The sequence below is a fragment of the Amblyraja radiata genome, chromosome 3 (genome assembly GCF_010909765.2).
Source record: "Amblyraja radiata isolate CabotCenter1 chromosome 3, sAmbRad1.1.pri, whole genome shotgun sequence".
NCBI lineage: Eukaryota > Metazoa > Chordata > Chondrichthyes > Rajiformes > Rajidae > Amblyraja > Amblyraja radiata.
The window spans coordinates 28,490,965-28,513,407 of record NC_045958.1 but is presented as its reverse complement, the minus strand read 5'-3'; the positions used below and the strand labels follow the sequence as shown (position 1 = coordinate 28,513,407).

Here is a 22,443-nt window from a genome sequence, read left to right as displayed (position 1 = left end):
GGGATACGCAATTTCCTGGAGCCAAATATTTTGCAGTGGTGTCCATCACAGCCTGTTCCTGTAGCTGCTTAAATGACAGGACATCAATGCTGGCAGCTAGTTTCTGTTCAAGGTTTCGTCCAGTTAAATCTGGCTGTATGTAGTTGGACACCATGTCCAGTAGATTTTCTCCTTCCTGCACCCCCTGCACACTTGAAGTTTGTTCGTCAAACCCCTCTTCAGGGTCAGCCCAGAATTGACCCTCAGTACTCCCCTCTGACGAGGGAGATGCACTGTGCAGCCCTACATAAGGTGCTGCTGTGGGTGTTTTATATGACCCACGGTGACTAGCCTCCATCTCCCAGAGTCTGTCACGTTGGAGCATTTGCTCCATAAGCCGCTCCATCCGGCTCCAACGCTCACGGTCGCTGGCCGCTCGCGGCTGCTCAAAGTCGGACTCATCAGAGTCAACAACTTTATTTGATTTTTGTTTTGCCTTCCCGCCCGGCCGCGGTGTTGATCTGGCCGGTGCGGGGGCGAAGTCGGGCACAGCTGATCCCATTACGGGTGATTCCTGTGCCGCAGGCCGCTGCTGGCTGCCCGCAACTCCGCGGTCCTCCCCCGCCAGCTTTGTCGCAGCTCTGGTTGACTTCTTCGATTTGTCCATCGCATCCCCACCTGTAGAACAATATGGGAACACTAAAGACCGCAGAGTATAACTTACCTGTCGGTCCCGGCTTTTAAACTTGCCGCTGCGGGGGAACGTCGTTCCACCCCGCGTGTCATTTCGCAATGCGTGTAGCGATATGTACCGCATGCGCCCTGGCGGGTTCTTCACGTAGTCACTAACGTGACTCCGAAGTAAAATGTAAAAATTATACAACTGTTCACAAAAATAATCACTAACATTATGAGCCACAAAGAAACTCAAAGTAATTATAAATCGTACTAAACCACTAAACACACAATTGACTTTGCCACTCCTCTGGAAACAAAAGCTCACTGTATTATACAATGGCCAATGCAGGGGAAGAACATAAATATAAATTGTTTCAATAAAAGTCTAGTGCATCAGTACATTTCATGAGGTACATCAAATGCACAGCCCAAGACGAATGTTAATGGCCATCAGAAAGGTAGGTTTTTCAAAATCTTAATTTAACTGAATTATCTTGTGCTTATTTCTGAAGTACTCTATGCAATTTTCCGATTTGTAGACTAATCGTTCATTAGCAGAATACTTTGAGGTAAATAACATTTCCCACAATCGTCTGTCCCATTCAACCCCAGAACCTGTCTCTCCTCAATCAAACTCTTTCAGCAATAGTTTAAAGATATAGCGTGTAAACAGTCGTTTATGCCCACCAGATCCACGCAGACCAGCGATCCCCGTAAACTAACACTATCCTACGCATTAGGGTCAATTTACAATTATTGCTGGAGCCAAATTAACCTACAAACCTGTACATCTTTGTAGTGCGAGAGGAATCCTGAAGACCCAGGGGAAACACACACGGTCACGGGGAGAACATACACACTCTGTACAAACAGCAGCCACTGTCAGGATCGGACCCGGGTCTCTGGCATAGTAAGGAAATAACTCCACTGCTGCGCCACCATGCTGTGCTGTCAAATGTGTGCAGCTGTTTCCCCGTTTGCAGATAGACATCTCTTTATTAAAGGTATGTTGCTCCTAGTTTATCAGATCTGAACCTCATTTCAACTGGATAATTTAAATTCACTGAATTAAATAAAACTGGATTTAAAATGTTAGCATCGTAGAGGTGCCACTGAACCATTGGGTTTTTATTATTTTTATCTTCTCAGCTTATTTATACTCTTTGAGGAAGAGAATCTATGCTCTTACCCATGCATCATTTCAGACCCACAGCAGCAAGCCTGATTTTAAGTTCCCATTGAAATTGCTTTCCATGACATTCAGTTCCAAAGTAATTGAGAACAGACAATAGACAACAGGTGCAGGAGTAGGCCATTCGGCCCTTCGAGCCAGCACCGCCATTCAATGCGATCATGGCTGATCATCCCCAATCAGTACCCCGTTCCTGTCTTCTCCCCATATCCCCTGGCTATTTTTAAGAGCCCTATCTAGCTCTCTATTGAAAGCATCCAGAGAACCTGCCTCCACTGCCCTCTGAGGCAGAGAATTCCACAGACTCACCACTCTCTGTGAGAAAAAGTGTTTCCTCATCTCCGTTCTAAATGGCTTACTCCTTATTCTTAAACTGTGGCCTCTGGTTCTGGAATGGGCAATAACTTCTGGCATTGCCAGTAATACAGTGTCTGCTGAATGAGTTAAAGGAAAACAAAATTAATTAGCGCCATGATAGACAAAGAAATGCCTAAGATCCAGAGTGGGAAATTCTGACGTGCTATTAGAATCACTGAGATGATGTTTGTTAATACATAAACTTATGAGGTACATGGACAGGATAGATTGTCAGATTATTTTTCCCCACAAGGCGCAAAGGCCCAATATTAGAGGGCATAGGTTTAAGGTGCGAGGTGGAAAGTTTAAAGGAAATTTCGGAGGCAAATATATTTAGACGATGGTTGGTGCCTGCCAAAGAAAGTGGAAGAAGCAGATACGATAGCAATATTGACAAAGCATTTAGACAGATGTGATCAGGCAGGGAATGGGAGGGAGATGGGATTATTTTCGATTGGCATTATGGTCAGCGGAGACATCGTGGGCCAAAGGGAGTGTTCCAGTGCCGTACTGTTTTATGTGCGACCTGAAGTGAACTGCGCCTTTCCAATCATTGCTTGTGATGTTCAAAATTGTCAAAAGTTGATTTTCTCCACATTTATCATGATTGTTTTCACCTCTATTTCTCATAAGAAACCTTAAATATAAAAATGTTTTTGTTGTTCATTTAAAAATTACCCTCATGTACTCAACAGCACCATTAAAATAAGTATTAAAAAATCATTGATTAATTTTTCAAGGGATGCCAAATGAGTGGATTTATTATCCCATAATTCATTATTCCCATTCCATATGTTACTCTAAATTATAGCAAATGTTAAGGAATTACTTTATTTTCAATTATTCTGTTCATTCATTTGAGTGAATACTTGTAACATCAGAATTTGATCTCGGGGCTTTCAAGCAAGATTTTGAATAATTTATTTAAAATAATTTGAGTTTAATTCTAACCTCAGTATTTCAATTTCATTGCTCATTTGAAAGCAATACGTATTTTTTCCTAAGAGTCATAATTATCAAACAAGCCCTCGCTGAGTTACAAATACCCGACTTGTGGACACCCACTCATATGAGAGAATCCCATAAATATTATTAAATTCAAATTAGAACCAGTCTTGAAAAAAGTAGTTTTTACATGTCAGATATAGTGTTGGAGTAACTCAACAGGTGAGGCAGCATCTCTGCATAGGCGTTGGGACCCTTCGGTCTGAAGAAAGGTCTCGACTCGAAACGTTAAGTATCCATGTTCTCTAGAGAAGCTGCCTGACTTGCTGAATTACTCTAGCATTTTGTGTAAACCAGCATTTGCAGTTCCTTTATTCTACTGTTTGCATGTCATCCCCCTGCAGTAATTAGACACCTTGTCTCCTAAGTAGATAGGCTGCCAGCTTCACCGTGACAGACTACTTAAGGGCCTGTCCCACTGTATGAGATAATTCAAGAGTTCTCTCGAGTTTTCCCGACTCGAACTCGGAGAATGTCCGTAGCGGGTCTGTAGGAGTTTGTGGATGTCTCGTAACGGCTTTTACGAGTAATGGTAGGTACTCGGGAAATTTCGTAAACTCTTGACGTTTTTTCAAGACTGTGAAAAATCTCCACGAGTAAAAAAATAATCGTGATGAAATTAAAAAAAAACTTTTTACTCGTACGAGCCGCTACGAGACATCCACGAACTCCTACGGGGAAAACTCGGGAGAACACTTGAATTACCTCCTACAGTGGGACAGGCCCTTTAGTAGTTGCTTTGGAAATTGATAAGCAACAATGAAACTGACAAGAAACAATGTAACATCCACTGATACTTCAAAGCCATCAAAACCATTCATTGAGTGTGATATCTGATTCTGTATCTCTGTAACAAGTCGGGAATACAATAAATAAATATTCAGGCATACATCAACACCATTCATTATAATACTGTGAAAATATAGTTACTGTATCGGGTGATTTTGTGTCTTTTTTTCCTTGTTTAAGGATAAAGGGGAAATCCTTTAGATGAGAAAAACATTTTTCACACAGAGTGGTGAATCTCTGGAACTCTCTGCCACAGAAGGTAGTTGAGGCCAGTTCATTGGCTATATTTAAGAGGGAGTTAGATGTGGCCCTTGTGGCTAAAGGGATCAGGGGGTATGGAGAGAAGGCAGGTACAGGATACTGAGTTGGATGATCAACCATTATCATATTGAATGGCGGTGCAGGCTCGAAGGGCCGAATGGCCAACTCCTGCACCTATTTTCTATATTTCTATGTTTGTGTACCATAAGGCTAGTGCCATACCAACACAATGCCCATAATCAATTGTCCATGAAATCAATCGACTTTCTGGCCATTTCTTTGTTTATACATTTATACATAGAATCACACCCATTACATAGAAAAATAGGTAGCCAGCACCGCCATTCAATATGGTCATGGCTGATCATCTAAAATCAGTACCCCATTCTGCTTTTTCCCCCATACTCCTTGATTCCTTTAGCCTTAAGAGCTAAATCTAACTCCCTCTTGAAAACATCCAGTGAATTGGCCTCCACTGCCTCCTGTGGCAGAGAATTCCACGGATTCACATACCAAGAATTACATTAATGGTGACGGATTAATTGTTTGTGGTTTATTTATAATGTAAGCTGATAGCTCAGATTAACATGATTTTATTTAAATCATGATATATGGACTACAGTACTATTCAATTTTTTGCTGCTACAAATATAGTTTTTAAATATGTTTACCAGCCTTTACTTTAAAATATATATAAAATTCCATGCACAGCACTAAAGTCGATTATTTATTTATTTATTATTGTTATAGTTAACAACGTTTCATTGTAAAATCATTCTGGTGTTAACCTTCTCCCTCTTTGTAAACCTCACATTTTCAGACTGAGTTAGTTTGCTGAGTTACTCAAGCTCTTTGTGCTGTTTCACCTTAAAACTAGAAGCCGATACCGCTGGTCTGTTGCGTCTCATGTTGAAGCTCCTGGCCGTCAGTGCTTTTTTCAGGCCCATGCAAACGACATGATGCGCTTGTTCACCGTAGGACTCCCTCCCCTCTCACTAGCTGCCACTTCCACCTGTCGGCTGTCACTTTGTCCCTTCCTCCTCCACCACCGCCACCTCCTTCTCACCCGCAGTCGCTAACATCTTCCAAGGTGGAGTATGTTGGTGACTCCGGGGCGAAGGAGGAGGAGGCAGTGGTGGAGTGCGGAGAGGACAAGACGCGCCCATAAGATCATAAGTGATAGGAGTAGAATTGGGCCACTCGGCCCATGAAGTCTACTCCGCCATTCAATCATGGCTGATCTTTCACTCCCTCTTAACCCCATTCTCCTGCCTTCTCCCCATAACCTCTGACACATGTACTAATCAACAATCTATCTACCTCTGCCTTAAATATATCCACTGACTTGGCATCCACAGCCTTCTGTGGCAAAAAATTCCACAGATTCACCACCCTCTGACTAAAGAAATTCATCCTTATTTCCTTCCAAAAAGAATGTCCTTTAATTCTGAGGTTATGTTCTCCAGTTCTAGACTCTCCAACTAGTGTAAACATTTTCTCCACATCCACTTTATCCAAGCATTTCACTATTCTACCTACTCATTCCTGGGATCATTCTTGTAAACCTCCTCTGGACCTTCTCCAGAGCCAGCACATCCTCCCTCAGATTTGGTGCCCAAAATTGTTCAGAATATTCCAATTGCGGCCTTATAGAGCTTCTGCATAACATTCCTGTATTTGTATATAAGCCCTCTCGAAATAAATTCTAGTATCGCGTTTGCTTTCTTTACTACTGATTCGACTTGCAGATTAACCTTTTGGGAATCCTGCACCAGCACTCGCAAGCCCCTTTGCACCTCCGATTCCTGGATTCTCTCCCCATTTAGAAAATAATCTACGCCTTTATTCCTATTACCAAAATGCATGGCTCCATACTTTGCTACAATATACTGTATTCCAATTGTCACTTCTCTTCCCACTCTCCTAACCTGTCCAAGTTCTTCTGCAGAGACCCTGCTTTCTCTACACTACCTGTCCCTCCACTTATTTTATGGGAAAGGAAGATGCAGAAGCTGGTGAGAGGGGCAGGAGCCCCACAGTGACCAAGTGCATCCGGTCAGTGGCGGCAGCCTGAAGAAAGCGCTGTCCCCAGGGGCTACAACTCGAGCCTCAACAACAACCATGTCAACTTGGGGTGGGTGAAGAAATGTTCACTGGTGCATCTTGCGAGCCAGGGTTGGCGTCGGAAGCTAGGGCTGTAAGCGAAAGGAAAAGGGCTTCAAACACTTAGGAACACTTGTAGAAACAAGGAACAGCAGATGCTGGTTTACACTAAAGGACACAAAGTGCTGGAGTAACTCAGCGGTTCATGCAGCATCTCAGGAGAACATGGATAGGTAATATTTCGGGGCAAGAACCATCTTCTGAGTGAACACCAGCTGCAGCAGGTTCCTTTCCAAGTCATCTTGCTTGGAAATATTTTGTAATTCATTCATCATTATTAAGTTAAAATCCTGGAACCTCCTCTTGAATAACATTGTGGGAATATCTTCACCTGAAAGATTACAGCATCACCAAATGGGATAATTACTTTAAATTAGTACTTCACAATAAAGTTTAAGAACTCAAGATGTACTCCTGTGTGTAAGGGCAAAAAAGGTAAATCAGTTATTTTCTACCAGTTAAATGGTACGTGATATGTATTATGCTGTACTGAGAATAACTATTAATTTTACCAAACAGTAAATTATTGTGAGATTTATACTTCTTTTTTTCTTGTTACATCCAGATACATGGCAATATCTTTTATAAATTAATTTCTAACCTAAACTCTTTTGTGGGGTGATTCAGGACAAAGTTTTACTTTCTTAAAGTAAAATTTTGTCCTGAATCACCCACAAAAGAGTTTAGGTTAGAAATTAATTTATAAAAGATATTGCCATGTATTATACACATTACGTCCCCGGTAGACTTAATAACATAAAATAGTTGATGTCAATATAAAGAAAATGATAACATATAAAGGTAGATGCTCATCCTTTCAATTGGGTAACTTAATTTAGGTAATCAAAAGCAAAAATAAATTCAGAATGTGAGCAACATCCAGCAGTTGAGACCAAAGTCAATGAAAGGGTGGAGACCAGGAGGGATTCAATAAATAAATGTGTAGGAATCCTCCAACAGCATATAATCCTCCAAAACTTTTACTTCCTCCAATGGGATCCCACTACTGGCCTCATCTTCCCATCTCCACCCCTTTCTGATTTCTGCTCATTCCCTCTGTAACTCCCTGGTCAACTTGTCCCTTCCCACCCAAACCACTCCCTCCCCAGGTACTTTCTCCTGCAACTGCAGGAGATGCAACATCTGTCCCTTTACCTCGCCCCTCAATTTCATCCAAGGACCCCGACAGTCTTTTCAGGTGAGGCAGAGGTTCACTTGCACCTCCTCTAACCTCATCTACTGTATCCGCTGTTCCACGTGTCAACTTCTGTACATCGGCGAGACCAAGCGCAGGCTCAGCGATCGTTTTGCTGAACACCTCCGCTCAGTCCGCCTTAACCTACCTGATCTCCCGGTTGTTCAGCACTTTAACTCCCCCTCCCATTCCCAATCTGACCTTTCTGTCCTGGGCCTCCTCCATTGTCAGAGTGAGGCTCAGCGGAAATTGGAGGAACAGCACCTCATATTTCACTTGGACAGCTTACACCCCAACGGTATGAACATTGACTTCTCTAACTTCAAATAGCCCTTGCTTTCCCTCTCTCTCTCCATCCCCAGCTCTCCCACCAGTCTTACTGTCCCCGACCACATTCTATCTCTGTCCCGTCCCTTTCCCCTGACATCAGTCTGAAGAAGGGTCTCTCCAGAGATGCTGAGTTACTCCAGCATTTTGTGTCTACCAATAAATAAACGTTCCTGGTATCTGTTGAGGTTGAAAGGGAGGGAAGATTTGTTAAACTATATCACATCTGTTTGGAGAGGTATAATTCATAGGAGGTAAAAATGATCAGATGAGATTTTTTTTGTTAAACTGCAGTATATATAAGAATAGATACAACAATAAAATATGATATATATGATAAGAATACATACAACAATGACATGAATAACAAAGAGAACAATAGAATAGTGCACAGATTGTGGTGCGAGCTGAAATAGCACAAAAAAAACCATAAGTACAATAAAGGAATATATAAATGAGGTAGAGTTAAGAGTATATGGCAGCACATTTAAGAATAGGTGATTGAGGTCTGCATGGACTCAGTGGGCCGATGGGCCTTTTTTCCATGATATATCTCCAAACTAAACAAATGGAACATGAAAGAGGCAATTGGTTCAGGAGTCTGATAGCTGTAGGGAAGAAGCTGTACTAAGTCTGGACATCTGATCTTTCAAGCTCATGTATCTTCTCCCAAAAGATAGAAGAGGGAAGCGGGAACAGGCAGGGTGATAGGCATTCTTGACGATACTTGCAAACGTCCTGATGCAATGCACTGTGAAGATGGACTGTATAGAAGGAAGTGACAATCCTATAAAGGCCTGGGCAGCATTCATCACCAGGCTTGTCGTCAAGAGCAGAGCAGTTGTCAAAATACTTTCCACATGCCAAATCTTCTCAGAGAAAGGCTAACTTTGATGAGATGCAAAATGATTTAAAAGGAGTGAACTGGGACATTTTGTTTTATGGGAAGGATGTAGAAGAGAAATGGAGGACATTTAAAGGGGAAATGTTAAGAGTACAGAATCTTTATGTTCCTGTTCGGTTGAAAGGAAAGTAAAAATTGGAAAGAGCCCTGGTTTTCAAGGGAAATTGGACATCTTGTTCGGAAAAAGAGGGAGATCTACAATAATTATAGGCAGCATGAAGTAAATGAGGTGCTTGAGGAGTATAAGGAATGTAAAAAGAATCTTAAGAAAGAAATTAGAAAAGCTAAAAGAAGACATGAGGTTGCTTTGGCAAGTAAGGTGAAAGTAAACCCAAAGGGTTTCTACAGCTATATTAATAGCAAAAGGATAACGAGGGATAAAATTGGTCCATTGGAGAGACAGAGTGGACAGCTATCTGCAGAGCCAAAAGAGATGGGGGAGATATTGAACAATTTCTTTTCTTCGGTATTCACCAAGGAGAAGGATATTAAATTATGTGAGGTAAGGGAAACTAGTAGAGTAGCTATGGATACTATGAGTTTCAAAGTAAAAGAAGTACTGACACTTTTGAAAAATATAAAAGTGGATAAGTCTCCAGGTCCTGACAGGATATTCCCTAGGACATTGAGGGAAGTTAGTGTGGAAATAGCCGGGGCTATGACAGAAATATTTCAAATGTCATTAGAAACGGGAATAGTCCCCGGGGATTGGCGTACTGCGCATGTTGTTCCATTGTTTAAAAAGGGTTCTAAGAGTAAACCTAGCAATTATAGACCTGTTAGTTTGACTTCAATGGTGGGCAAATTAATGGAAAAGATACTTAGAGATAATATATATAAGCATCTGGATAAACAGGGTCTGATTAGGAAGTCAACATGGATTTGTGCCTGGAAGGTCATGTTTGACTAATCTTCTTGAATTTTTTGAAGCGGTTACTAGGGAAATTGACGAGGGTAAAGCAGTGGATGTTGTCTATATGGACTTTAGTAAGGCCTTTGACAAGGTTCCTCATGGAAGGTTGGTTAAGAAGGTTCAACTGTTGGGTATAAATGCAGGAGTAGCAAGATGGATTAAACAGTGGCTGAATGGGAGACGCCAGAGGGTAATGGTGGATGGCTGTTTGTCGGGTTGGAGGCAGGTGACTAGTGGGGTGCCTCAGGGATCTGTGTTGGGTCCTTTGTTGTTTGTCATGTACATCAATGATCTGGATGAAGGTGTGGTAAATTGGATTAGTAAGTATGCAGATGATACCAAGATAGGGGGTGTTGTGGATAATGAAGAGGATTTCCAAAGTCTACAGAGTGATTTAGGCCATTTGGAAGAATGGGCTGAAAGATGGCAGATGGAGTTTAATGCTGATAAATGTGAGGTGCTACACCTTGGCAGGACAAATCAAAATAGGACGTACATGGTAAATGGTAGGGAATTGAAGAATGCAGTTGAACAGAGGGTTCTGGGAATAACCGTGCATAGTTCCTTGAAGGTGGAATCTCATATAGATAGGGTGGTAAAGAAAGATTTTGGTATGCTAACCTTTATAAATCAGAGCATTGAGTATAGAAGCTGGGATGTGATGTTAAAATTATACAAGGCATTGGTGAGACCAAATCTGGGGTATGGTGTACAATTTTGGTCGCCCAATTATAGGAAGGATGTCAACAAAATAGAGAGAGTACAGAGGGGATTTACTAGAATGTTGCCTGGGTTTCAACAACTAAGTTACAGAGAAAGGTTGAATAAGTTAGGTCTTTATTCTCTGGAGCGCAGAAGGTTAAGGGGGACTTGATAGAGGTCTTTAAAATGATGAGAGGGATAGACAGAGTTGATGTGGACAAGCTTTTCCCTTTGAGAATAGGGAAGATTCAAACAAGAGGACATGACTTCAGAATTAAGGGACAGAAGTTTAGGGGTAACATGAGGGGGAACTTCTTTACTCAGAGAGTGGTAGCGGTGTGGAATGAGCTTCCAGTGGAAGTGGTGGAGGCAGGTTCGTTGGTATCATTTAAAAATAAATTGGATAGGCATATGGATGAGAAGGGAATGGTGGGTTATGGTATGAGTGCAGGCAGGTGGGACTAAGGGAAAATAATTGTTCGACACGGGCTTGTAGGGCCGAGTTGGCCTGTTTCCGTGCTGTAATTGTTATATGGTTATACCAAAGTAAATATGCTTACTTTCTATATGCCAAAAGTTCTTTCTGAATTGCCACATCAGTGTGAAGGGATCAGGTTAGGTTGCTGGTGATATGGATGTCAACGAACTTGAAGCCGTTGGCCATCTCTACAGTAGCAATTTAAAAAAATCTAATAATTCTTGTTGACATTAGTTTAGTTTATTGTACAGTGTAAAGCTTTTTGTTGTGTTAGCAAAAATCTCAAGACTAGGTTGTTTGTTGTTCTGATACCAGGACATAAGGTTCCTGATCTCTTCCATGTTTATCCTTACAGATCTGATCCAAACTGGAAATGCCAGATGAATTCAACATTGACTATAGTAACCCGTAACTATAGCAACCGGAACCTAAAGCCGTTGTTCTCTATCACATAGAGGAGCCTTGAATATACAGTGGCTTGCAAAGGTATTCATACCCCTTGAAATTTTCCACATTTTGTCACATTACAACCACAAACGTAAATGTATTTTATTGGGATTTTTTGTGATAGACCAACACAAAGTGGCGCATAATTGTGAAGTGGAAGGAAAATGATACATGGTTTTCAAATGTTTTTACAAATAAAAAACTGAAAAGTGTGGCATGCAAAAGTATTCAGCCCCCTTTACTCTGATACCCCTAAATAAAATCAAGTGCAACCAATTGCCTTCAGAAGTCACCTAATTAGTAAATAGAGTCCACTTGTGTGTAATCTAATCTCAGTATAAATACAGCTGTTCTCTGAAGGCCTCAGAGGTTTGTTAGAGAACAATAGTGAACAAACAGCATCATGAAGCCAAGGAACACACCAGACAGGTCAGGGATAAAGTTGTGGAGAAGTTTAATGCAGGGTTAGGTTATAAAAAAATATCCCAAGCTTTGAACATCTCACTGAGCATTGTTCAATCCATCATCCGAAAATGGAAAGAGTATGGCACAACTGCAAACCTACCAAGACATGGCCGTCCACCTAAACTGACAGGCCGGGCAAGGAGAGCATTGATCAGAGAAGCAGCCAAGAGGCCCATGGTAACTCTGGAGGAGCTGCAGAGATCCACAGCTCAGGTGGGAGAATCTGTCCACAGGACAACTATTAGTTGTGCACTCCACAAATCGGGCCTTTATGGAAGAGTGGCAAGAAGAAAGCCATTGTTGAAAAAAAGCCATAAGAAGTCCTGTTTGCAGTTTGCCACAAGCCATGTGGGGGACACAGCAAACATGTGGAGGAAGGTGCTCTGGTCAGATGAGACCAAAATTGAAGTTTTTGGCCTAAATGCAAAATGCTATGTGTGGCGGAAAACTAACACTGCACATCACCCTGAACACACCATCCCCACCGTGAAACATGGTGGTGGCAGCATCATGCTGTGGGGATGCTTTTCTTCAGCAGGGACAGGGAAGCTGGTCAGAGTTGATGGGAAGATGGATGGAGCCAAATACAGGGCAATCTTGGAAGAAAACCCGTTAGAGCCTGCAAAACACTTGAGACTGGGGCGGAGGTTCACCTTCCAGCAGGACAACGACCCTAAACATACAGCCAGTGCTACAATGGAATGGTTTAGATCAAAGCATATCCATGTGTTAGAATGGCCCAGTCACAGTCCAGACCTAAATCCAATTGAGAATCTCTGGAAAGACTTGAAAATTGCTGTTCACAGACGCTCTCCATCCAATCTGACTGAGCTTGAGCTATTTTGCAAAGAAGAATGGGCAAACATTTCAGTCTCTAGATGTGCAAAGCTGGTAGAGACATACCCCAAAAGACTTGCAGCTGTAATTGCAGCGAAAGGTGGTTCCACAAAGTATTGACTCAGGGGGTCTGAATACTTTTGCACGCCACACTTTTCAGTTTTTTATTTGTAAAAATTTTTGAAAACCATGTATCATTTCCCTTTCACTTCACAATTATGCACCACTTTGTGTTGGTCTATCACATAAAATCCCAATAAAATACATTTACGTTTGTGGTTGTAACGTGACAAAATGTGGAAAAGTTCAAGGGGTATGAATACTTTTGCAAGCCACTGTAGTACTCTAAATTATAAGGACATATTCAATCAACAGTGAAATCAGATTACCATAGCCTGGTGCGGTATTTCTCAACAACTGGTCAATGAATCAGTGCATCTTTGCACTTCTAAGAAAATAGTTTGAGAAAAATTACCCCAAACTTCTAAGATTGTTGAGTTGAGTTACAATAGTTACAAATTCCCAAACAATGAATGGAAAGATGCTCCACTTTCTAATCCAATATTCATCCCCACACCAAAATGCTTGTATCAATACAACAGGCATGGAAATCGGATGGGAATAAGCTAAATACAGTTAACAGTAAGTTAACATTCTCCACCGTGGTTGACAAAAATGCTGGAGAAACTCAGCGGGTGAGGCAGCATCCATAGAGCGAAAGAATAGGTGACGTTTCGGGTCGAGACCCTTCTTCAGACTGATGTGGGGGGGGGGGAAGAAGAAAGGAAGAGGTGGAGACAGAGGGCTGTGGGAGAGTTGGGAACGGGAGGGGAAGGATGGAGAAAGCAAGGACGACCTGAAATTGGAGAAGTCAATGTTCATACCGCTGGGGTGTAAACTACCCAAGCGAAATATGAGGTACTGCTCCACCAATTTGTGGTGGGACTCACTCTGGCCATGGATTTGAGTATAGGAGCAGGGAGGTTCTACTGCAGTTGTACAGGGTCTTGGTGAGACCACACCTGGAGTATTGCGTACAGTTTTGGTCTCCTAATCTGAGGAAAGACATTCTTGCCATAGAGGGAGTACAGAGAAGGTTCGCCAGACTGATTCCTGGGATGTCAGGACTTTCATATGAAGGAAGACTGGATAGGCTCGGCTTGTACTCGCTAAAATTTAGAAGATTGAGGGGGGATCTTATAGAAACTTACAAAATTCTTAAGGGGTTGGACAGGCTAGATGCAGGAAGATTGTTCCCGATGTTGGGAAAGTCCAGAACAAGGGGTCACAGTTTAAGGATAAGGGGGAAGTCTTTTAGGACCGAGATGAGAAAAACATTTTTCTCACAGAGAGTGGTGAATCTCTGGAATTATCTGCCACAGAAGGTAGTTGAGGCCAGTTAATTGGCTATATTTAAGAGGGAGTTAGATGTGGCCCTTGTGGCTAAGGGGATCAGGGGGTATGGAGAGAAGGCAGGTACGGGATACCGAGTTGGATGATCAGCCATGATCATATTGAATGGCGGTGCAGGCTCGAAGGGCCGAATGGCCTACTCCTGCACCTATTTTCTATGTTTCTATGGAGGAGGCCCAGGACAGAAAGGTCAGATTTGGAATGGGAGGGGGAATTGAAGTGCTGAGCCATCGTGAGATCAGGTTGGTTATTGCGAACTGTGGGGAGGTGTTGGGCAAAGCGATCGCCAAGCCTGCGCTTGGTCTCACCGATGTAGAGCAGTTGACACCTAGAGCAGCGGATGCAATAGATGAGGTTGGAGGAGGTGCAGGAGAACATCTGCCGCATCTGCTTGGGTCCTTGGATGGAGTCGAGGGGAGGTAAAGCGACAAGTGTAGCATTTCCTGCGGTTGCAAGGGAAAGTACCAGGGGAGGGGGTGGTTTGGGTGGGAAGGGACGAATTAACCAAGGAGTTGCAGAGGGAGCGGTCTCTGCGGAAAGTTGAAAAGGGAGGAGATGGGAAGTTGTGGCCAGTGGTGTGATCCCGTTGGAGGTGGCGAAAATGTCGGAGGATTATCTGTTGTATGTGACGGCTGGTAGGGTGGAAGGTGAGGACAAGGGGGGCTCTGTCCTTGTTATGAGTGGGGGAGTGAGAGCGGAGCTACGGGATATAGAGGAGACCATGTTGAGAGCCTCATCTATAGTCGAAGAGGGGAACCCCTGTTCCCTAAAGAATGAAGACATCTCCGATGCCTTGGTTTGGAACACCTCATCCTGGGAGCAGGTAGACGGAGGAATTGGGAGTAGGGGATAGAGTCCTTACAGGAAGCAGGGTGGGAAGAAGTGTAGTCCAGATAGCCATGGAAGTCAGTGCGTTTGTAGTTGATGTCGGTCAGTAGTCTGTTACCTGCGATGGAGATAGTGAGGTCTAGAAACGGTACGGAGATGTCGGAAATGGTCCAGGTGAATTTGAGTGCCGGATGGAAGTAAGTGGTGAAATGGATGGTCAGTGAGTTCTGCATGGGTGCAGGAGGTGGCACCAATGCAATTGTCAATATAGCGGAGGTAGAGTTGGGGATAGGGCCACGGTACGCCTTGACCAAGGATTGTTCCACGTACCCAAGAGGCAGGCATAGCTGGGGCCCATGTGCGTGCCCATGGTTACGCCTTGGATTTGGTGGAAATGGGAGGAGTCAAAGGAAAAGTTGTTGAGGGTAAGGACCAGCTCTGCTAGGCGGAGGAGAGTATTAGTAGACGGGGATTGGTTGGTTCTGTGGTCTAGGACGAAATGGGAGGCTTTAAGACCCTCCTGGTGGGGGATGGAGGAGTAGTGTGACTGGACATCCATGGTGAAGATGAGGGATTGGGACCTGGAAAACGAAAGTCATGGAGGAGACGAAGAGCGTGTGAGGTGTCTTGGACATAGGCAGGGAGGGATTTGACCGGGGGGGGATAGGATGGAATCGAGGTGTGTGGAAATAACTTTGGTGGGACAAGAACAAGCAGAAACAATGGTTCACTTCGGGTCTTGCATTTACAATTAGGTTTCTGTGAAAGATTTTCAACTGAAAGTAACAGAATCCAGAGCAGTAAGTTAAACAGGTATTTTAATTTGTTCAAACAATATGTCAAAGCAAGAACAATTGGTATATTTGTTTGGAACTAGTATTGAGGCAATGAGTTGAGCAGCATAATGACAAAGAAGCGTCACTTTTTAAAGGAAAATTATATTATCCCGTGTAAAATCAAATTTCGAAAGAGCCGCAACATATCTCTCTGACTGATCAGTAGAAAGGAAAGTGAAGAAATTCATGATCCATTTGAAGAAATTCATGATCCATTCTCATCTATCGGCATTGAGATTTAAATGCAGTGTGACGAGTGCCCAAAGTTAGTTTCAAAAATGGACTTTAGCTGACTGGAATTGCTATTCCATTCTGTTTACATTCGTAAAAATGCATTTTCAACAACAACTAAGCTAAAGTAAAATACCAAAAGAGACCAAGCATTGGAAAGATGCACGCTGTTTTCTTGTCCATCTCCACACCAAAATATTGATACAACAGGCATGAAAATACATTTTCTTTAATATTACGCCTTGGTATGTGTGGTTATCATTGAGAGTAGTATGTGTAATAATGTGTAATGCATCCCCACCCAATTCTAACTGGGCGATGGTTGTTTCATTATGAATCATAGGCCATATTCTCACTTTGTATCAAAATTTCATAAAACAATGTTAACTTTTCACAGAAAACTGGTATTCAATAGAGTGAGTTTCAGATTATTCAATATAATCAAACCCACGCAAGAACTTTCAATAAATTTCAAACATATGACATAATAAACAAAATGCCTGGGACTTTAAACGGTTACATCAGGCCACCTACTCTCTGGGATTACACATTTGGAGAAACATTGACCTAATGATTTTATTGATGTTGTGAAATAAAATGAAATAAAGACAGTGGAATTTCACGGCAAAACAACTCATTTATATATGAGTGTGTTATATATCGTGTCTTAGTGTGGGAAACAGGCCCTTCGGCCCAATCTTCCCACACCGACCAACATGCCCCATCTATACTAGCCCCACTTGCCTACATTTGATCCATATCCCTCTAAACCTGTCCTGCCAACGTAACTGCCTAAATGGTTCTTAACCAGGTGCATGAGTATATATGGTTTATATTCCGCAAAAGTAGCAAGATCTGGAAGTAAAACTGCAACTATTTCCACACAATCAGTGAAAAGCTCTTACTCAATAAATAACTAGTAAGTGCAGAGCTTCTGGGTTGCACGGTGCCGGCCAAACCTACAATGCCGTCCTCCCGTGGATCCAATGGCAGGCATGTATCGATGAGCTGTATGTACAAGGAGAAAACGCAGCCAGAGCATTTGCAGTTACCATCAGCTAGTAATGCGGCCCCGGAAGGACGTGTCTCTCGGCTTACCGTGTATCCTCTCTCCAGATCGCTCTCCTCATATCGGAAGGACGGGATTGATACTTCTATCGTGTGGTGCATGGTGCACAGGTCCTCCCAGCCGTGCAATAGCAATCACTGGATCAAAAACGATAAACCTTTGACTGCAACTTTTTGTGTTTACCCGTGCACCGAAGGCGAGAAGGGGTTAATGCTGTGCCACTTTTGCAGCTGCAAGTTCTTGGCGCCGGGATCGCATCAGCAGCAGCAGCAGCGATCAGATGCAGACAAAAGCCATTTGCAAAGCGGAGAGCGGCCACGTGAGCGCGCCCCGCGCCACGTGATCCTGGGATCGGAATGTCGTCGCCCGCGTCACGTGGTCATTGGAATGCTGCGACTCCGGCCGCGTTCCAACAAGTTCACAAGTTCCAGGAACAGAATCAGGCCATTCATAAGGAACAGAATCAGGCCATTCGGCCCCTCAAGTCTACCCCGCCATTCAATCCAAAGATCACAGAGCGCAGCAAGATACGCTACTCGTGGGTGATTGTTGGCGCCATTTTACTGGGCGGCCTAGATATTGTCATGGTGTCCACATCTACACCCAGAGCTCAATGTTCTGCTATAAATTGCTCTAATCGCCAATGTAGATGACCCTACCAGTCTTTCTTCAGGGTCTCTGCCACAGAAGGTAGTTGAGGCCAGTTCATTGGCTATATTTAAGAGGGAGTTAGATGTGGCCCTTGAGGCTAAAGGGATCAGGGGGTATGGAGAGAAGGCAGGGATGAGATACTGAGTTGGATGATCAGCCATGATCATATCAAATGGCAGTGCAGGCTCGAAGGGCCGAATGGCCTATTCCTGCACCTATTTTCTATGTTTCCATGTTCCCCAATAACACAGAAAGGCGAGGAAATATTGTTGTTTTCTGTCGATATTATTCTGTCCTGAAAATTTTATTTTCTGTTCCCCCATCAATAGTCATTGGGAAACTAGGTTTGTGGGTACATTAGAAAGTTATTAGATTTTTTTTAATAGATCTATTCTTACCACAATAATAAAGTAATCAATATTTACACTTCTGTACATTTTTGTCTTTGTTCTTGTAAGGCAGGCGTCTCCAAAATATGGCCCGCGGGACACATCAGGCCCATCACGAGATTTTTCAAGCTCAGATTCGAGTTGGGGAGCGCAGCGGCCCGGGGCTGCTCTTTAGTGTTATACCGGTTTAGGTCCCTCGAATTGTCAGCGCCAAGACATCACAGGGCTGCCGTGAAGAAGGGTGCAGTGGGGGGTTCGTCGGCGGTCAGAATGGACGTGCTTGCGCGTTTAAAGTGTCATCGTACCCTCCTCTCTCCCCCTCCCCTCTCTCCCCCCCCCCCCCCCCCCCCCTCCCCCTCCCCATCCCCCCCCCCCCCCCCCCCCCCTCCCCTTCCCCCCCCCCCCCCCCCCCCCCCACCCTCCTCCCTTCCTCTCTCTCCCTCTCACATTTAAGGTAAATTGACTATTAAAGGCAAAATCTCTCCCCACAACTGAAAGCAATTGCACTTAAGTGATACATCATCCATTCTGCAGGTATGGTTATAATCATTTTTTTTCCTTATTAGTTAATCCTATATGATATGTTCTGTAATTTCAGATGTCAACAGCGGGTCCAGAATACTCGTCAACAAGATCTCCTACACTGAACTGTACTTGTCAACCACCTGCCGTCTTTGCTCTGAACACTGAATTTGACCGGTTTTCCAACGAGCAAACCAATAACAGGCTAAATTGGAATGCAGTTCCAACGCTATTTGACATCACTAACCCGCCGAAACGTCTGTTTTCCCAACGCAGGTTACTCGAGGAAAAATGGGAACCTCCCGTTACCCACACACAATTGTGCAAATGACGATTTATTTATTATTGTACATGTTGGAAATGTCCTTTGGGGTAAGCAAGGGGTGGGGCTATCATTGTTTGAAATATGTTGAATTTTACACCGCTTTCATTGGTTAGCTGATATGCAAAATACTGCAGCCCTGTATATCTCGTGCACAAAATGATGTAAATTATGTAAATATTACCGTGAATGACGGAAATAAAAAGTATTTTCCTTGTTTATGAAGTTCAATTTAGAATTATTTGAAATTGTGGGGGTTGGTGCAATATACTGCTGACCCACAAATGTGTCGTTATGAGACATTCACATTTTAAAAATCCAGGTCTCAAAAAAAAAGCAGGAAGGTCCCCTTGTTATTTGACCAACTTATCGGCTGAATCTAAATATGTAGGTATGTATGCACTGCATTGTATTACGCTAATATAGAATGAAAGAATGGAAACATTTTTTGACATTGTGTTCATGAATATTTTATTCACAATATTATTTCATATATATATATATATAGATTGAAAGAAAAAGGTTGCTAAACAAATTAGAGGAAATCACAAGAAAGAAACTAGAGAAATATGTAGGTAGACAAAAATGCTGGAGAAACTCAGCGGGTGAGGCAGCATCTATGGAGCGAAATATATATATATGTGTGTATATATACATCTATATCACATTTTTTTTAACATAAATTGATCATCAAAACTAAGAAACTGAGCCAATCTTCAATTTAGCAACACACTGCCTCATCTGCCATCTATGTCACTCAGATCCATAAGGAAATGTACCGTTTAGATCATACACGGTGTCCACTCAGATGGATGCAGTATTCCAAGACATGATCAGGTGAATGAAGTGGAAATGGTGTTTGCAATTTTATTTGTTCCATGTGGTTTTCATCAACATAGAAAGGAATAAGAAATACGTAATTTACTGTGCTAACCAGGTCAATGGTGAACACCTCACGACAACCGTTACACAAACTGTATTTGTGTATTCTGATGCCATTGTCAGAAACTTGCCATCAATGTTCTATCATTTCTTATATTTGTTGTTGATACTATGTTAGTCATGAACCCAATAAAGTGCTTATCAAGGAATTTGAAATTTGACCCCATATGTCATATTTTGTGTGCAGCTTTGTGATATATCTATATATATATATATATATGCATATATTTATATGTATACTAGACTAAGTAGGACCCGTTGGATCCCAGCATCACACAGGAGGGCTGGTCATCCAACGCAATATTCCACCTCCCCACCAATTCTAATATTGGTGGCCAGTTGGGGGGGGGGGGGCTTTCTGGAGCGCTAGTATGGGTGTTATGGGCTGAAGGGACTGGTTTCCAGAGGGCTAGTATGCAAATTGTGCGCCAAATGGATTCTTGGGCTGGCGTCTCAGTCAATCAAGCCTGTTGTGCTGGCAACTCACTCACTCACGGTTGGTGGGCTGGTAGTTGACGAAATTCTATTTCAAGCAGGGTATAAGGCCACCAAATTCAAGTGCAGTTTCATACCATTTGAAGTAGGGTGCACAGCCACAAAAGACAGCGAGTCGTGACCTCTCCCTCCTCCATCTTGCAGAGACTGAGCCACACCCACATTTCCGGGTTTTATAACCCCTCCACCCCCCACCGGAAAAGGTGTGGCTTTCATGGAGTGATTGACAGGAGGGAGATTCTCAACATTTAAAAAAAAACTAATAACACTTTTATTTTTCATTGATGGAAAGAATTCTCTGCACCTGCTCAGCGGAGGGGGACTGAGTAAGATGGCCAAAAATCACAGCCGTAAGTGGTAGCGTTTTATCTAAAATCAATATACAGTGCAAACAGGAAGTAAGTGCATTTACAGTAGTGCCTTTTAACTGCAAGACAATGCACCCAAGCCACCATTTGCATTAAGTAGTGCCTTTCAACTTCATGCCACCATTTGCAGTAAGTGGTGTCTTTCAACTTCAAGCCACACCCAAGCCATCATTTGCAGGAAGTAGTGCCTTTCAACTTCAAAGCTCCCAAGCCACCATTTGCAGTAAGTAGTGCCTTTCAACTTCATGCCACCATTTGCAGTAAGTAATGCCTTTCAACTTCAAGCCATTGCATCCAAGCCACCATTTGCAGTAAGTAGTGGCTTTCAACTTCAAGCCACACCCAAGCCATCATTTGCAGGAAGTAGTGCCTTTCAACTTCATGCCAGCATTAGCAGTAAATAGTGCCTTTCAACTTCAAGCCAATGCACCCAAGCCACCATTTGCAGTAAGTAGTGCCTGTCAACCTCATGCCACCATTTGCAGTAAGTAGTGCCTTTCAACTTCAAACCAAAGCACCCAAGCCACCATTTGCAGTAAGTAGTGCCTTTCAACTTCAAGCCAATGCACCCACGCCACCATCTGCAGTAAGTAGTGCCTTTCAACTTCATGCCACCATTTGCAGTAAGTAGTGCCTTTCAATTTCAAGACCAAGCCAAGCCAACCAGGGGGGGGGGGAGGGGGGGCTTTCTGGAGCGCTAGTATGAACCATTTTAGAACCAATAGACATTTGTTTTGCAAGCTTTAGAACCAATAGGCATTTTTTAAAGCTTTAGAACCAAGTCACTTTTTTTGCAAGCTTTAGAACCAATAGTCATTTTTTTTCAAGCTTTAGAACCAATAGACACTTTTTGCAAGCTTTAGAACCAATAGACACTTTTTGCAAGCTTTAGAACCAATAGACATTTTTTGCAAGCTTTAGAACCAATAGACACTTTTTTTGCAAGCTTTAGAACCAATAGACACATTCTGCAAGCATTTTAGAACCACTAAGGGCACTTACATTTGAGTAGACATGTGTTCAGTGTTATTCACAGCTCAGAGAAACGTGACCCTCTGCCTTCCTCCATCTTGAAGAGTGAGTGAGGCACACCACTTCCTGGTTTTATAGTCCCTCCCCCCTGCCGCCAGCAGGGGCAGCAGAGAGAGTGGGGAATTTTGTGAAAACATTAATATCTCTGTCATTTTTAATCGACGGGAAAAATCCTCGGCACACATGCGGCGGAGGAGGGCTCTGAGCAAGGTGGCGAAAAATGACGGCCGTAGGTGGCGGCGTTCTCTCGGAAATCGCAGCACAGATGGCCAAAACCGGTCAAGAACAGACTTTTAGTAATATAGATAATTGCCTTTATGGTTTATGTACATCATCTGACAAATAAGATAAAGAGAGTAATAGTGATGCTTTAAATCAAATCAAAATTAAATCAAATATATGTGTGTGTGTGTGCCTGTTTCTGAGAGGCAAGTTAGAGATCAATAGATAAAGTTCCTTCTCATGGATCAGAAGCTACTTTGATTTAAAGCGTCACTATTACTGGGGAAACTGCACAGTACAATGCAAGGGAAACTGCGCAAAGGAGGGGGCTGGGGAGGGAAATGGGCAGAAACGGGGAAAACATTCACAATAAAATTAACTAAAATATGTGAAGTGATAGATGAGCTATATCACACACTGTTCCACTACAA

General features: G+C 42.8%; 1 protein-coding gene across 2 annotated transcripts in view; it reads right to left on the bottom strand.

Annotated features, from left to right (window-relative positions):
• Nucleotides 1–17,422, bottom strand: part of snx24 (sorting nexin 24) — a 143,056-nt gene extending 125,634 nt beyond the window's left edge. Inside the window, exon 1 of one of the 2 annotated variants that reach the window (XM_033017505.1) lies at nucleotides 17,099–17,422. In XM_033017505.1, the coding sequence (XP_032873396.1) occupies nucleotides 17,099–17,170 (72 nt within the window). In that variant the 5' untranslated portion in view covers nucleotides 17,171–17,422. The remainder of the gene's footprint in view (nucleotides 1–17,098) is intronic. The other variant, XM_033017506.1, reaches the window with a different exon arrangement.
• Nucleotides 17,423–22,443: the final 5,021 nt, after the last annotated feature.